We start from the raw sequence: 16,271 nt of genomic DNA, 5'->3' as shown, positions 1-16,271 counted from the left end.
CCAACACTTTACATGTTGTGCTTATAATTTTCTTCAGTATATAACAGAAACTACTGTAGGTTACAATATCCACACAGGAACAGAGACAGCGTTGGAAAAAAAACATTGCGACCGACTGACCCAGCCTGTAGCGTTGAACATCTTGAGGTCCATTGGGTCTCCGGAGAGTTCTCCCTCTAGCTTGGTCAGAGAGTGGCAGGTGGCCATGCAAGACACAAACGAGGACCTGACTAGTGTCTCATTGGCTGGGTCATCCTCTGGGGGAGAGAAACTGAGAGAAAGAAGTAGATTGAAAGCTGATCTAAGACCAATTTTGTGTTTTCCACCCATAGGGGGATGCAGCTCAGTAAACGCGTGTAAATTGTGGGTTTCTGATTGAATAGCTTTAAAAAGGTAACTACAACATTATGTAAATGTGTACCTATCCCTTTAAAAGGACAATCTGCAGTTTGCTACATCCATTTTTGGCCCTACAAAATTAATATGTACCCATTGATTGTTGAGGAATTTAAATAAAAAATACCTCATGAGCTTAGTTCAACTGCTGTACCCCATCAGAACCCAAAATATAAGCTTGTTTAACTCCAATGTTTATAAAACAAAGTAAATGTAAATAAACACTGTATAGCCTCAAAACATGGTTAGAACAATCATTTTTGATATCATGGATGGTCAGCCCTTGCATCCATATCTCTGTCTATGAATTTGAAATTGGTTACATTTCTCCAGCCCCATCCCTCAGCTTTTTACCAAAACTGTGGTAGGCTTTGTTATTGTTTCAACTGCTGATTTCTCCTTTAACGTAGTGGGGGTTTCACGAGGGGACTAGTGGGGTCACAGAGAAAGGACTGGGGGAAACAAATGAGCTGTGGTATTCATCCACTGACTTCCCCATAACAATGGAGGGGTCAGAGACCGTAGATAACTGATACATGGTAGAAGAGAACATCTCTCCTTAGCCATGGTAGCCATGGTAGCCATGATGAGAAACATGGACACCTCATATCCCACCCATTCTCACCTGCCATTTTCAACTCTCTGGATCCCCCAAAGGTCCAAACCATCTTCAGTGAGAGTACCAGTCTGTGTGAGGAGCAGGACAGTTACACAGAAATATACTGTAGCTTCATTCTACAACTGTCTGCATTTCGTACCTGTGTGCTAGCTAAAGATTTCTGAATACTTTATTTTAAAATCACAGAATCATAGTTTTACAAAAACATACTACTAGATAGAGCAATATGTTTCACTAGTGATTATAACAGCCTGATTCTTGGCATGAAGTTTGATAGTTTGTGTTTCGGTGGCATAGTGGGTACCTTGTCGAAGCAGACAAGACATAGTGGGTACCTTGTCGAAGCAGACAGGGCATTGTGGGTACCTTGTCGAAGCAGACAGGGCATAGTGGGTACCTTGTCAAAGCAGACGAGGCATAGTGGGTACCTTGTCGAAGCAGACGAGGCATAGTGGGTACCTTGTCGAAGCAGACGAGGTTGAGTTGGCCACAGATGTTGATCCTCTGGGGACTGATGCAGAAGATACCCACACGTTTCAGCCGGCGCTGGGCATAGACGATGCCAGCTGTCATGGCTGCAGGCAGCGCCGGGGGCACCGTGATGGTGATAATGTCCAGAGATTCAACCACTATGGTTTTGGCTGGAACCTGTTCAAAGAGAAGAGAATAACCTTCTAATAAGTTTGGCCGGAACCTGGACATGGAAAATAGTCAATGAAATGGACAAACTGCAGACATAGGGAAACAACACTATTGCTGGACTTAACTGTCTCCATACTGATATTTTTCTATTTTATATTCTTCCAAAAAAAGAGAATTGGTTGGGAATGGGCCATGCATGTTTAAATAATGGTCAATTCATACATTGTCGGAGGACTATTTTCACTCATTTAATACTAAGCCAAAAACACAGGAAGGATACTACACATTGATTGTGGAGTGGGTAGGTGTAATGCTCTTTGAGTACTAGCGAAAAAAGCACTACACAAATGCAATCTGTTTTCAATGCCTGAACAGACAAACTGCAAAGTGCAGTACCTGGTTTATGATGCTGAGGACGATGGTGTAGATGAAGCCAATGCCGGCCACTCCCACCAGACAGAGCAGGAAGAGATAGGCATCTCTGTACAGCTTGAAGTCAGTGGGCTTGGGGTACAGGATGGAGCGCACCAGCTGGCCCTTCTCTGTGCTGAAACCTGACAGACAACAAATATTGGAAATAACCTAAATAGCATTTGAATTGATGAGCTGCAGAGTGCCATATTAACCCTTTAATTGAGTACATTTATCTCACATCCCAGTGGAAGCTGGGAGCCCATCCTCACCATGTCTCTCTCCACTGTTGTATTCAGGGAAGGTTGGTTTAAAACTGAATGCACACAAACACTTTGAGCTAGACCTATAACAACTTTACAGCCCTGTATAGGTCAGTTAACCTAGAGTCTGAGGCCCATGCACTAATACACATATGCTATATTTAAGCAATAAGGTATGGGGGGTGTGGTATATGGCCAATATACCACAACTAAGGGCTGTTCTTAAGCATGACGCAACGTGGAGTGCCTGGATACAGCCCTTAGCCATGTGTATTGGCCATATACCACAAACCCCAGAGGTGCCTTATTGCTATTATAAACTGGTTACCAACGTAATTGGAGCAGTCATTTTTTGTTGTTGTCATACCTGTGGTATATGGTCTGATATACCACGGCTGTCAGCCAATCAGTATTCAGGGCTCGAACCACTCAGTTTATAATAGGTAATAAATGTGTATTAGGTGTATTAAGGTCAATGAAAAACAGCTCTATAACAGAAGACTGGAAACAATAAGTGGTCTCACCAGTCCTGACCACCACGGCCTTGACCAGTTCCCCGGTGTAGAAGCGGGTCTGAATGATGTGAGTGCCACAGAACAGCGTGTGTCTCTTGTGTTCCTCTATGCTATAGACGCCAGCCCCATCTTCTCCTGAGCTGGGTAGGCTGGTCTTGGTGACAGGCACACTCTCACCTGCAGAGGACCAATAGAAAGATATTATAGGTACACATAACCTGATTACACTACAATGGAACCATAGCAGCTTTTATTATGGCATATGGGGCCTGTTTTCCGGACCCAGATTAAAGCTAGTCCTGAAACGAAAAGCACTTTAAAATGAGTTTTCCCATTGAGCATGTTTTTTTGTTCAGGACAAGGCTTAATCTGGGTCCGGGAAACTGGCCCACAGTGTTCAAATTAAAGGATGAACATTTTATAGTCACCTGTCAGCATGCTCTCGTTGACGATGCAGTTTCCATGAATCAGCACGGCGTCACAGGGCATGATCATTCCATTGGACGGGATGACGATGACATCACCGGGGACCAGCTCTGTGGACATGGCCTCCTCGACATCTGTGTTCAACACAACACCACAGGGGTATACTACAAAGCAGGAGCCAGCTAACTGTGATAAACAACCAGAAATAACTATGGATTTTCTGTTTCATTAAGAAAGCTAAACTAAATAAATAAAAAAGGTATATAATAATATTTAGGCAAGTTAGCTGGCTAACTCCTTGTTCCGGTTTGTAGTATACCCCTCTGGTCAGATGACAAACCCATAACAAGCAGCATAGTCCATAAGGAGGACTTGTTTTTCCTTCACAATCAACAAAAAAATAAAATAAATAAATAAAAAGATGTAATAAAAGATGTAGGATGAAATTATACCCATTATCAAATCATCATCAAGTACACATTGTCAACCATTATCAAATACACATTATCAATGTAATACTTCAAAAGTTTAACCGAAACCTTGGAAAGGAGGAAGTCACTAATAAAATGCAATAATAGATGAATAATAATGAATACAGTACATTAATCTCTATAGTTACAAACCTAGAGTCCCTCTGCACACTGAGACACGTACGACACTGTGTGTCGCCACCATGTCATGCAGCATGATGTATTGCTGTGAGCAGAGAAAAAGGGGAATCCATTAAAAGAAACATAAGCTAAACAACACAGAAGTCATCTATTAAAAACAACAACAAAAATATGTTTTAAGTGAGAATTGGTTTGTACCCGAAAAAAGGAAATTCACGAGCACCACAATGCCTTTTCGACCCATTCTCTACCACGGTTTTCCAGCACACAGCTTTGACCTACTACAGTAGCTATGTTGGTATTATACTTCAAACTATGTGTAGGCAGGTTGCTTAGGATTCAACCTTCTCCTATATGATGGTAGGGAGATTTGAAGTTAAAGCTAGCCCCCCCCCCCCCCCCCCCCCCCAATAATAACTATTCTGTCATTGCCAAGGAACGAGTAACATTTAACTTCGATAACTCTGATTGAGACGCAACATGGCCGCCACTTCCGCTACATGAGGAAGTGCTTAGTCTAGGACGACCACCCACCTTCTTGACGGTGTACAGCGAGGTAGCTATGGATATGACAGACATGAAGACTATGGCAGCGGCGTAGTAGTAATACTGTTCAATGCTCCACAGAATCACGCTGAAGAGCTGGAATATGTAGAACGGATTCAGGACCTGAGGATGAAGGAATTAATATGGGAAAAAAGTGGGAAATTATTTGAGCTAGTTTCATCCTATGCAGCTTTATTGTCAAATTTATGATTGTTTTATTGTCAATTTATCCCATTATCATTTTAGATAATGGATTGTTATTATCAGAAAAATAAGCAGCGTTTACTCTAAGCCAGTGGTTCCCACCTCCGGTCCTTGGGTATCAACAACAGTACATATTTTTATTGTAGCCCCGGACAAGCACACCTGATTCAACTTGTCAACTAATCATCAGGCCCTCAATGAGTTGACTCAGGTACGTTTGTCTGGGGGCTACAACACAACTATGTGTGCTGTTGGGTGTACTCGAGGACTTGAGTTGGGAACCACTGCTCTAAGGTACAGTAGTTATTCCTAGCCATGTGACCTGACCCGTAAAAACTCTGGGGCCTAGTTGAAGACTATAAATAGGCTCCAGGGTTTTTCCAGGTCAGCTGATCAAGAAAAACTCCAGGTCATACTTGTTGTTGTGTGAGAGAAGATGTATCCAGTAACCTACCTCTTTTATGAGTAGCTTGAACACAGATGGCACCTTAACTGCTATCTCATTCACTTCAAAGAACAGTCTCCTGTTGAAACCGGATTGAAAACCATTAGCATTTTTGCCAGCTTTCTCACACGCCAAAGGGCCAAAGTGTTCAAACGCCGGTATGCACTGTATGCTTGTGCGGACTAGCCAGTCTTAGCTGTACATTCAGAGATAAATTCCAACATTCAAAAGAGCCGTTGGGGCAAATGAGATTCAAGAGCCGGTGGTGTGTGCAATAGTGCCTGTAGGAACAGGGATGATTATGCCTATGTGCAAGGTAGAGGTGCAGAAGAGGAGGCTGGTGGGAGGAGCTATAGGAGGAAGGGGCTCATTGTAATGGCTGGAATGGAATAAATAGAAAGGTATCAAACATATGGAAACCACGTTTGACTCCGTTCCTTTCATGCCATTTTGGCTATTACAATGAGCATGTCCTCCTATAGCTCCTCCCACTGGCCTCTTCTTACGTACTGTGTATGGAAGTAGAGGGTTGTGGGTAATGTAGGCTACCTGTAGTCCTGAAGTAGTTTGCTGAGACCAGAGCTGTGGTCGGTGTGGATGCTGGAACAAGTCACCCTGACATCCTCCAAACCTCTAGAAGAGCAGCACACACAGTCACCTCCATGGTAATACTGTATACTTACCACCTTTCATATAAGGATGATAGAGAATGTCCATGTTTTAAAAGTAGCTGGACAATTACACATGTATGGGGGTTACTGAAGTCTTATGTAATGTGATTTTGCAATAGGGCTCTTACTTAAACACTTCAAAATTCTGAAGCAGATCATTCCAGTAGTATTTTGTGCTGTGGTGGGTGAAGTAGCAAACCTGATAGAAAGAGAGATGTAGTCAGAACACCAAGCAATGTTCAGAAATCAACTGAGAGGGCTTTGGATCTGTATCCATCACTTCATGCGTCTCAATAATCTTGGATACCTTCCTTCCCTTGTGTCCTTTCCTCCAGGACCACAGATCTGTACATTTCACCCATCACTTGTCTTGAAGGAAATGACATGAAGGGAGAGAGCCATTCAAGACAACTGGGACACTGTTTGTTAATGAATATCAGAGGCCATTGCCTTACCTGAACTGGCTGGATATGGATGTATTTTCCCTGAAGTTCATCTTGGAGGGCACTGAAGGAGTGTATACTGTCCCCATTAGGTATGTGCAGAGGGCTTAGGAGATCGACACCGTCAAAGGGTCTCTTTCCAGGGGCTAGCATCACATGTACCTTGGCCCGGAACCATCTCCTAAACTCGTCCTGTTAGAATTTAACCAAGTCATCCAGTTAACATTGTCCCCAGGATAAATTGCGCACAGCACATGGACTTCGAGCTTGGGGAGGATGTGAATAACCTCCATTTGATGCTGTAAGACAGTGATATTAGTGATTAAGCAGACTGACTCTTCAGTAGAGAATTGGTTATAGTAAATTACAATTTGTAATGTAGTCTCAAGCCAGTGTTACCTTTACTGTTACTTAGGGCGTAGTAGTTTTTTTTTGGGGGGGTTAGATCAGCTTTAATGTTGCGGATAGATTGTAGCTTCCATCAATGTAATTGTCTGCATCATTTCCAATCTCCCATATATTTTTGGGATATATATATATATATATATATATATATATATATATATATATATATATATATATATATATATATATATATATATATATATATACACACACACACACACACACACACACACACACACACACACACACACACACACACACACACACACACACACACACACTACCGTTTAAAAGTTTGTGGTCACTTAGAAATGTTCTTGTTTTTGAAAGAAAAACACATTTGTTCATTAAAATAACATCAAATTGATCAGAAATACAGTGTAGACATTGTTAAGGTTGTAAATGACTTTTGTAGCTGGAAACTGCAGATTTTCAGTTTATTTTCAGCTGTGCTAAGATAATTGCAAAAGGGTTTTCTAATGATCAATTAGCTTTTTAAAATTATAAACCTGGATTAGCTAACACAACATATCATTGGAACACAGGAGTGATGGTTGCTGATCATGGGCCTCTGTATGACTATGTAGATATTCCATAAAACATCAGCCATTTCCAGCTACAATAGTCATTTACAACATTTACAATGTCTACACTGTATTTCTGATCAATTTGATGTTATTTTAATGGACAAAAAAAATGTGCTTTTCTTTCAAAAACAAGGATATTTCTAAGTGACCCCAAACTTTTGAACGGTAGACATATATTTTTAAAATATATTTTATTTTATAATTTCCCACAAACCCTACCATTCCTCCCCTAATTGGAGTAAACTAGTGAACAATAACACTTAGGCTTCTGCTTCCAGCGTTATACGTACTATATAGTTTTTACAGACGCAATCTATTTGACAATAGTTATATGTTGTTGGTTTTTAGTTCTGGCCTTCCTCTATTTCTGATGTTCATCCAGTTGTATTTGCTATATCTTTTTAACTGTGCTATATTTCACATTTTTACAGACACAGTATGTTTTATATTAGTTATCTTGTTGTTATTAGTCCCACCCTTCAGCTCCATTCAACCCCTCTCATCTATCTCTTAACACCATCCATTTTGGATTTCTATTTGCTATATATTTTTCATCTGTGCTGTGATGTTTCACAAAAGTTATGAACCTTTCTATTCTCATAGTTTCTACAGATTGTAAATTAAAGATAAAATGTTTTGCTAAAAGTTTTATTATATTATGGATCGATTGACTAGGACTTTTCAAATCACCCAATGAAAGGTTATCTTTGGTGAGTAAGATTAGTGTACCGTGGATCTTAGCAGCAGTGTCTGGGACTCCCTGATGAAGGGGGTCCGTGTGCAGGTCAGTCTCACTCCCCACTCAGGCAGCCAGTAGAGCACCAGAAACAGCAGCCCCCCGGTGCACACCGCCCCAACGGCCACCAGAACCATCTTCCAGGGGCACGGCCGGTAACCCCACACCTCCTATAGACACACAATAAGATTGTGGCACATGTTGGGTCAGAGAGCAACATTTGGCTGTAACACCTCTTGGATGGAAGCTCAGCTACTCTAGCTCCTACCCCAGGCACTTCTTAAAGGATCCGCCCCTTTTTTCCCAATGTTCACCTAAAATGACATACCCAAATCTAAGGAAGTATTAGATCAATATTAGCTAGCTATATCACGCCACCTGCTATGCTATGCTAGCGCAGCAGTAATCAGTATGGTATATACAAGGCTAAGCCTAGATGGCCTTTCACTATATATGCTTACACGTAGTATTCAGTCATCTCTGATCTCCATAAAGACCCTAGCTGGGCCAGGGGTAGGATCTTGGGTCTTGATGGAGTTATGGTTTTTGGACAGGCATGCATGATATGGTGTTTGTTCAGTCACTCACCATCTCGTCCTCCAGGCCCTGGTTGATGATCTTCACGTCTTTCTTCTCCATCCTGTCAGAAGTGTTTAAAGGTCCCACTGAAACAACAGGGAACATCTTACTCAGCGTCTTGGAACTGTTTGCCATTGTAAATATTCCTGTTTGGGTAGCATGTTGGATTTTGTCTCGTTATGTTTGAATTGAAGCTGCGGTATTTGACTTGAAACGAAAGGATCCAAAAACCTGTTCTACCATGGCACTATCACCTTTGCCTGTGGCAGTTTAGGCCTGGAATGCTTTCCCAAAGCGGATCACACAGTATTTGAACTGATTCCAGAGGCCGACCCAAAACAACGCCGTCAGAGGAGAGGGTGAGGAGCGGTCTTCTAGTGAGGCTTTGGATGCGCGCACACCACCCACCGCTTCTGAGTATATTACTAGCTAATGTCCAGTCCCTGGTTAACAAGGTAGATGAAATTATGGCAAGAGTTGCTTTCCAAAGAGATATCTGGGATAGTAACATACTCTGTTTCACGGGTGACATGGCTAGCTGGGGACACACTGTCAGAGTCCTTACAGCCAACAGGATTTTCCGTGCATTGCGCCGACAGGAACAAACATCTCTCTGGTAAGAAGAAGGGGGGGTGTATGTTTCATAATTAACGACTCATGGTGTAATTGTCACAACATACAAGAACTCAAGTCCTTTTGTTCACCTGACCTAGAATTCCTCACAATCAAATGCCGACCGTATTATCTCCCAAGAGAACTCTCCTCGGTTATCCTCACAGCCGTGTATATCCCCCCTCAAGCCGACGGCCATCAAGGAACTTCACTGGACTTTATACAAACTGGAAACCATATATTCTGAGGCTGCATTTATTGTAGCTGGGGATTTTAACAAAGCTAATCTGAGATCAAGGCTACCTAAATTCTATCAGCATATCAATTGCAGTACACGAGTGAGTAACACACTCGACCACTGCTACTCTAACTTCCGCAATGCCTACAAGGCCCTCCCCCGCCCTACTTTTGGCAAATCCCCTCCCCTAGGCAGAAACTAAAACAGGAAGCACCCGTGTTTAGGTCTATCCAACGCTGGTCTGACCAATCGGATCCCACGCTTCAAGATTGCTTCGATCACATGGACTGGAATCTGTTCCGGGTAGCCTCAGACAATAACATTGACGTATACACTGACTAGGTGAACGAGTTTATAAGGAAGTGTATAGGAGATGTTGTACCCACTGTGACTATTAAAACCTTCCCTAACCAGAAACCGTGGATTGACGGCAGCATTCGCGCAAAACTGAAATCACATACCACCACATTTAATCATGGCAAGGTGACTGGAAACATGAACGAATACATACAGTGTAGTTATTCCCTCCTTAAGGCAATCAAACAAGCAAAGCATCAGTATAGAGACAAAGTAGAGTTGCAATTCAACAGCTCAAATATGAGACGTATGTGGCAGGGTCTACAGACAATCACAGATTCTAAAAAGAAGTTTACGGGACAGTCTGCTGTCGCTACCATTGTTCCTGCTCCCAAGAAAGCTAAATGACTAGGGTTTGCAAAGTGTCGAAAACTTTACGATAAATTTACAGAATTTTTCTGGGAATCTTCTATGGGAAGTTAAGCCTTGGAATTTGTGGAAATTTGCAGCAAATTTACAGCAAAGTGTGTTTAAATCATTTCTAACTTGTGGGTTTTAGCTTGCTTGAGCCTGCTAACTGAGGAGTGTTAATTCCCATGTTTCCATACATGTTTCATTTTAAAACATTTATCTTACAAAGGAGTTGTTTTAATCTAATTGCTTAACTATTAATCTGTACATGGAATTGCATTTGTTTAAAAAAAACTAATTTTCTTATAATCTTTACAGGAAAATGCCACAGGCACTATCTGATGTGTGGAGACATTTCACTGCAGCTAATGTAGAAGGAAAAGCTGTGTACATTTGCAAATACTGTTCCAAATCATATGTGAAAAATGCAACAAAGATGCAGAATCATCCGGCCAAGTGCATAAAGTGCTCACATCACACCCATTGTCTGCGCTGCTCATGAATTGAATCTGCACCTCAAGGACATCATGGCACTGAAAACAAAGGATACACTCTACAAGAGAGCCAAGGAAATGGTTAGGTATGTGAAGGGTCATCAAGTTATAGCAGCAATCTACCTCACCAAGCAAAGTGAGAAGAATAAGATCACCACATTGAAGCTGCCCAGCAACACCCGTTGGGTTGGTGTGGTCATCATATTTGACAGTCTCCTGGAGGGGAAGGAGTCTCTTCAAGAAATGGCCATATCACAGTCTGCCGATATGGACAGGCCCATCAAGACGATCCTCCTGGATGATGTATTTTGGGAGAGAGTGGTAAGCAGCCTGAAACCTATAGCAGTAGCCATTGCATGGATTGAGGGAGACAATGCCATCCTGTCTGATGTTCAGACTCTGCTTGCAGATGTAAGAGAATAAATCCGTACTGCCCTGCCCACTCCACTGTTGCTCCAAGCAGAGGAAACTGCAGTTCTGAAATACATCAAAAAGCGTGAAGACTTCTGCCTGAAGCTCATACACGCTGCAGCGTACATGTTGGACCCCAAGTACGCTGGCAAGAGCATCCTGTCTGGTGCAGAGATTAACAAGTCCTGTGGTGTCATCACTACCGTGTCTCGCCACCTTGGCCTGGATGAGGGCAAGGTTCTTGGCAGTCTGGTGAAGTACACTTCCAAGCAAGGGCTTTGTGATGGAGATGTAATATGGCAGTCGGCCAACATGTCTCATCAGCCACCTGGTGGAAGGGACTTTGTGGATCTGAGGCTCTTTCCCTTGTTGCCTCTATCATCCTCCAAATCCCACCAACATCAGCCACCTCAGAGAGCAACTGGTCCTTGTTTGGGAACACACACACCAAAGCATCAGGCTGACCAATACAAGGGTTGAAAAATTGGTCGCCATCCGGGCAAATTTGAGGCTTTTTGAGCCTGACAACGAGCCATCCTCAACGAGGTTGGAAAGTGACAGAGAAGATGAGGCCTCAGAGTCTGACGTTCAAGAGGTGGACATTGAGGAGGTCCAGGGAGAAGACATGGAAGCCTGAGAGAAAGACAACCAAAACTTTAGTTTCTAGACTATCATTTTACAGACGCATGATGAAAACGTTTTTGGGAGATGCGATGGATCATTGGGGATCATTCAATATTCCCTTTCTTTTGTTGGTCAGTGAAATCATCCCATGTGAAGAGTCAACTCATTTAATTCAACTTCAATTCGTAACAATTTTTTTCTTTTATTTCCATTGAATCATTTGCAATTGTCTACTTATGATGAGGTAAAAGGTTTATGTTTCTGTCTCCATATTATATGGTAAATATATCCAATGCAAAAAACATCTACATGTAAATGTTATTAATATTAATTCCCATACATTCCCATTAATTCCCATACATTCCCGTTAATTCCCATATATTCCCGTTAATTCCCACAGAAAGTTTCCACCTCTGAAGATACCCCAAAATCTGCAATCCTATAAATGACTATCGCCCCGTAGCAATCACTTCTGTCATCATGAAGTGCTTTGAGAGACGAGTCAAGGATCATATCACCTCCACCCTACCTGTCACCCTAGACCCACTCCAATTTGCTTACCGCCCAAATAGGTCCACAGACGTTGCAATCGCCATCACACTGCCCACTGCCCTATCCCATCTGGACAACAGGAATACCTATGTAAGAATAGGTACAGCTCAGCATTCAACACCATAGTACCCTCCAAGCTCATCATTAAGCTCAAGACCCTGGGTCTCGACACCGCCCTGTGCAACTGGGTCCTGGACTTCCTGACAGGCTGCCCCGCAGGTGGTGAAGGTAGGAAACAACATCTTCATTCCGCTGATCCTCAACACTGGGGCCTCAGAAGGGTGCGTTCTCAGCCCTCTCCTGTACTCCCTGTTCACCCATGACTGCGTGGCCATGCACGCCTCCAACTCAATCATCAAGTTTGCAGACGACACTACACTGGTAGGCTTGATTGCCAACAACGATAAGACAGCCCACAGGGAGGAGGTGAGGGCCCTCGGAGTGTGGTTTCAGGAAAATAACCTCTCACTCAATGTAGGCAAAACAAACGAGATGATCGTGGACTTCAGGAAACAGCAAAGAGAGCACCCCCCTATCCATATCGACGCGACAGCAGTGGAGAAGGTTGAAAGTTTTAAGTTCCTTGGTGTACATATCACTGACAAACTGAAATGGTCCACGCACACTGACAGTGTGGTGAAGGAGGCGCAAGAGCGCATCTTCAACCTCATGAGGCTGAAAAAAATTGGGCTTGCCACCAAAAACCCTCACTAACTGTTACAGGTGCACAATTGAGAGCATCCTGTCAGGCTGTATGACAACTGCACCGCCCACAACCGCAAGGCTCTCCAGAGGGTGGTGCGATCTGCACAACGCATCACCGGGGGCAAACTACCTGCCCTCCATGACACCTACAACACCCGATGTCACAGGAAGGCAAAAAAGATCATCAAGGACAATAACCACCCACGGCACTACCTGTTCACCCCGCTTCCATCCAGAAGGCGAGGTCAGTACAGGTGCATCAAAACTGGGAAAGAGAGCTTGTCAAGGCCATCTGATTGGTAAACAGCCACCACTAGCACAGAGAAGCAGCTGCCTATCTAGACTTGATATCATTGGCCTCTTTAATAAATGGAACACTAATCACTTTAATGCCACTTTAAGAATGTTTACATATCTAGGGTTACTCATCTCATATGTACTGTATCCTTCACTGTCTATTGCATCTTAGCCGCTCGGTCACTGCTCATCCATATATTTTATACTTATATGTTCTCATCCCATTCCTTCACTAGATTATGTGTATTAGGTTTTGTTGTGGAATTGTTAGATATTAACTGTTAGATACTGTCAGATCTAGAAGCATAAGCATTTCTCTACACTCTCAATAACATCTGCTAACCATGTGCATGTGACCATTAAAATTTGATTTGAATAACTAACATTATTGACTGACAAACTAATCTCAGACCTCTATTAAGAAAGGCTGTCAGCTCTTCAACCCTGTCTGTGTCAATAAAGACAAATGGGTTCAGGACACCCACGCCTCGTTCTCAGAAAGCTAAACACCTTCTTTGCCCGTTTAGAGGAAAACAGAGCCGCCAACGTGGGCCACGCCGCTCACAAGGACTATGTGTACTCTCGATCTTTTGACACAACTGTCTTGTGAAGAGGGCACGACAAGTCCTCAACTGGCAGCTTCATTAAATAATACCCACAAAAAAACTAGCTCAACGTCAACAGTGAAGAGGCGACTCCAGGATGCTGGCCTTCTAGGCAGAGTTGCAAAGAAAAAGCCATGTCTCAGACTGGCCAATAAAAATAAAAGATTAAGATGGGCAAAAGAACACAGACACCAGACAGAGAAACTCTGCCTAGAAAGCCAGCATCCCAGAGTCGCCTCTTCACTGTTGACATTGAGACTGGTGTTTTGCGGGTACTATTTAATGAAGCTGCCAGTTGAAGACTTGTGAGGCGTCTGTTTCTCAAACTAGACACTAATGTACTTGTCCTCTTGCTCAGTTGTGCACCGGGGCCTCCCACTCCTCTTTCTATTCTGGTTAGAGACAGTTTGCGCTGTTCTGTGAAGGAAGTAGTACACAGCGTTGTACCAGATCTTCAGTTTCTTGGCAATTTCTCACATGGAATAGCCTTCATTTCTTAGAACAAGAATAGACTAACGAGTTTCAGAAGAAAGATCTTTGTTTCTGGCCATTTTGAGCCCGTAATCGAACCCACAAATGCTGATGATCCAGATACTCAACCAGTTTTATTGCTTCTTTAATCAGGACAACAGTTTCCAGCTGTGCTAACATAATTGCAAAAGGATTTTCTAACGATCAATTATCCTTAAAATGATAAACTAGCTAACAACGTGCCATTGGAACACAGGAGTGATGTTTGCTGATAATGGGCCTCTGTATGCCTATGTAGATATTACATTAAAAATCAGCTGTTTTCAGCTACAATAGTAATTTCAAACATTAACAATGTCTATAGTGTATTTCTGATCAATTTGATGTTATTTTAAAATGGACAAAAAAAATTGATTTTCTTTCAAAAACAAGGAAATGTCTAAGTGATCCCAAACTTTTGAGCAGTTGTGTACATATATATTTATATTCCGGACTCTGACATCATTTCTTGTTCTTTCTTTAGTTTTTTTGTTGTTTTTTATTATGTGTGTATTGTTATTGTATTGCTAGATATATTGCTGCACTGCACTGCACCTGCAATAACATCTGCAAAACGCTGTACGTGACCCATAAACTTAGATTTTCATAAAGATGTTGCAGCTTGTAGATTTTGCATTCCATCAAGAAGAGGTTTTAAGTTGACGCCCTTCTCCCTTAGACCAGAGGGAACATGGTTCAAGTAGGCTGGAGAGAGGTAACACAGTATTAACCAATCACGATAGCAACAACAAAATCATATAGTTGGTGTGAAGAGGACATGTAAAATGAGAGCAGACTTTTGGTGTAAACATTCTGACAGTGATAAGGGTGTTTTCCCTAGCTTCTTTACATTTAGTTGATGATTAGTCAGCTCTTCTTTACAGACGCCAACTACCAACAATAAAGGCAGGCTTTTGGCAGTGGAAGAAGCTTGAAAGAATGTAAACACACTACTTAAGTTATTTTCACCTTCGTCCTTTTACTAAAAGCTGGTGACCTTCGCCTAAAAGTGATATCCTCTTGTCTTGTTCAAGATCTGACGCTTCTGTTCGGTCATTTCATTTAGTCCACATTAAGCATTTCTACTTAAATAGTGGACCATTCTGTATCAGAAGCATTTTAAACTATATTTTAAGGCTGGATGTGCTCAATGTCGGTCTATTTCAAACAGTAACACATCACAATACAGTAATAGCCTGTATGGCAGAGCTAAGGAGAAGATTACTCCAAATGTCACTTAAATGGTGATCCGTGTGAATCCTGACTACATTTTTGTGTAATTTACGATTCACAGTCAGAAAATTATCAAATACATTGTATAAAGCCCCTTTTACACCCATCATTGTCAGTCCAAGTGCTTTACAGATACAGTGCCTTGCGAAAGTATTCGGCCCCCTTGAACTTTGCGACCTTTTGCCACATTTCAGGCTTCAAACATAAAGATATAAAACTGTATTTTTTTGTGAAGAATCAACAACAAGTGGGACACAATCATGAAGTGGAACGACATTTATTGGATATTTCAAACTCTTTTAACAAATCAAAAACTGAAAAATTGGGCGTGCAAAATTATTCAGCCCCTTTACTTTCAGTGCAGCAAACTCTCTCCAGAAGTTCAAAGAGGATCTCTGAATGATCCAATGTTGACCTAAATGACTAATTATGATAAATACAATCCACCTGTGTGTAATCAAGTCTCCGTATAAATGCACCTGCACTGTGATAGTCTCAGAGGTCCGTTAAAAGCGCAGAGAGCATCATGAAGAACAAGGAACACACCAGGCAGGTCCGAGATGCTGTTGTGAAGAAGTTTAAAGCCGGATTTGGATACAAAAATATTTCCCAAGCTTTAAACATCCCAAGGAGCACTGTGCAAGCGATAATATTGAAATGGAAGGAGTATCAGACCACTGCAAATCTACCAAGACCTGGCCGTCCCTCTAAACTTTCAGCTCATACAAGGAGAAGACTGATCAGAGATGCAGCCAAGAGGCCCATGATCACTCTGGATGAACT

General features: G+C 42.2%; 1 protein-coding gene across 4 annotated transcripts in view; it reads right to left on the bottom strand.

The window, feature by feature from the left end:
- The window catches only part of LOC110508972 (polyamine-transporting ATPase 13A3), a 40,682-nt gene that overhangs the window by 21,049 nt on the left and 3,362 nt on the right, over window positions 1–16,271 (bottom strand). For all 4 annotated transcript variants that reach the window (XM_090225126.1, XM_090225128.1, XM_090225129.1 and 1 more), the window contains exons 2-15: window positions 8,509–8,585; window positions 7,914–8,090; window positions 6,205–6,384; window positions 5,878–5,948; window positions 5,628–5,711; window positions 5,088–5,157; window positions 4,418–4,552; window positions 3,896–3,968; window positions 3,275–3,406; window positions 2,856–3,023; window positions 2,054–2,211; window positions 1,475–1,663; window positions 1,022–1,083; window positions 121–271 (exon numbers count right to left, since the gene is read on the bottom strand). In XM_090225126.1, coding sequence (XP_090081252.1) covers window positions 121–271; window positions 1,022–1,083; window positions 1,475–1,663; window positions 2,054–2,211; window positions 2,856–3,023; window positions 3,275–3,406; window positions 3,896–3,968; window positions 4,418–4,552; window positions 5,088–5,157; window positions 5,628–5,711; window positions 5,878–5,948; window positions 6,205–6,384; window positions 7,914–8,090; window positions 8,509–8,559 — 1,701 coding nt within the window. In that variant the 5' untranslated portion in view covers window positions 8,560–8,585. The remainder of the gene's footprint in view (window positions 1–120; window positions 272–1,021; window positions 1,084–1,474; window positions 1,664–2,053; window positions 2,212–2,855; window positions 3,024–3,274; window positions 3,407–3,895; window positions 3,969–4,417; window positions 4,553–5,087; window positions 5,158–5,627; window positions 5,712–5,877; window positions 5,949–6,204; window positions 6,385–7,913; window positions 8,091–8,508; window positions 8,586–16,271) is intronic.

Source organism: Oncorhynchus mykiss, chromosome 28 (genome assembly GCF_057628025.1).
Source record: "Oncorhynchus mykiss isolate SJ-2025 chromosome 28, ASM5762802v1, whole genome shotgun sequence".
Classification (NCBI taxonomy): Eukaryota; Metazoa; Chordata; class Actinopteri; order Salmoniformes; family Salmonidae; genus Oncorhynchus; species Oncorhynchus mykiss.
The sequence above is the reverse complement of the archived record's forward strand: the minus strand, read 5'-3'. Positions and strand labels throughout refer to the sequence as shown.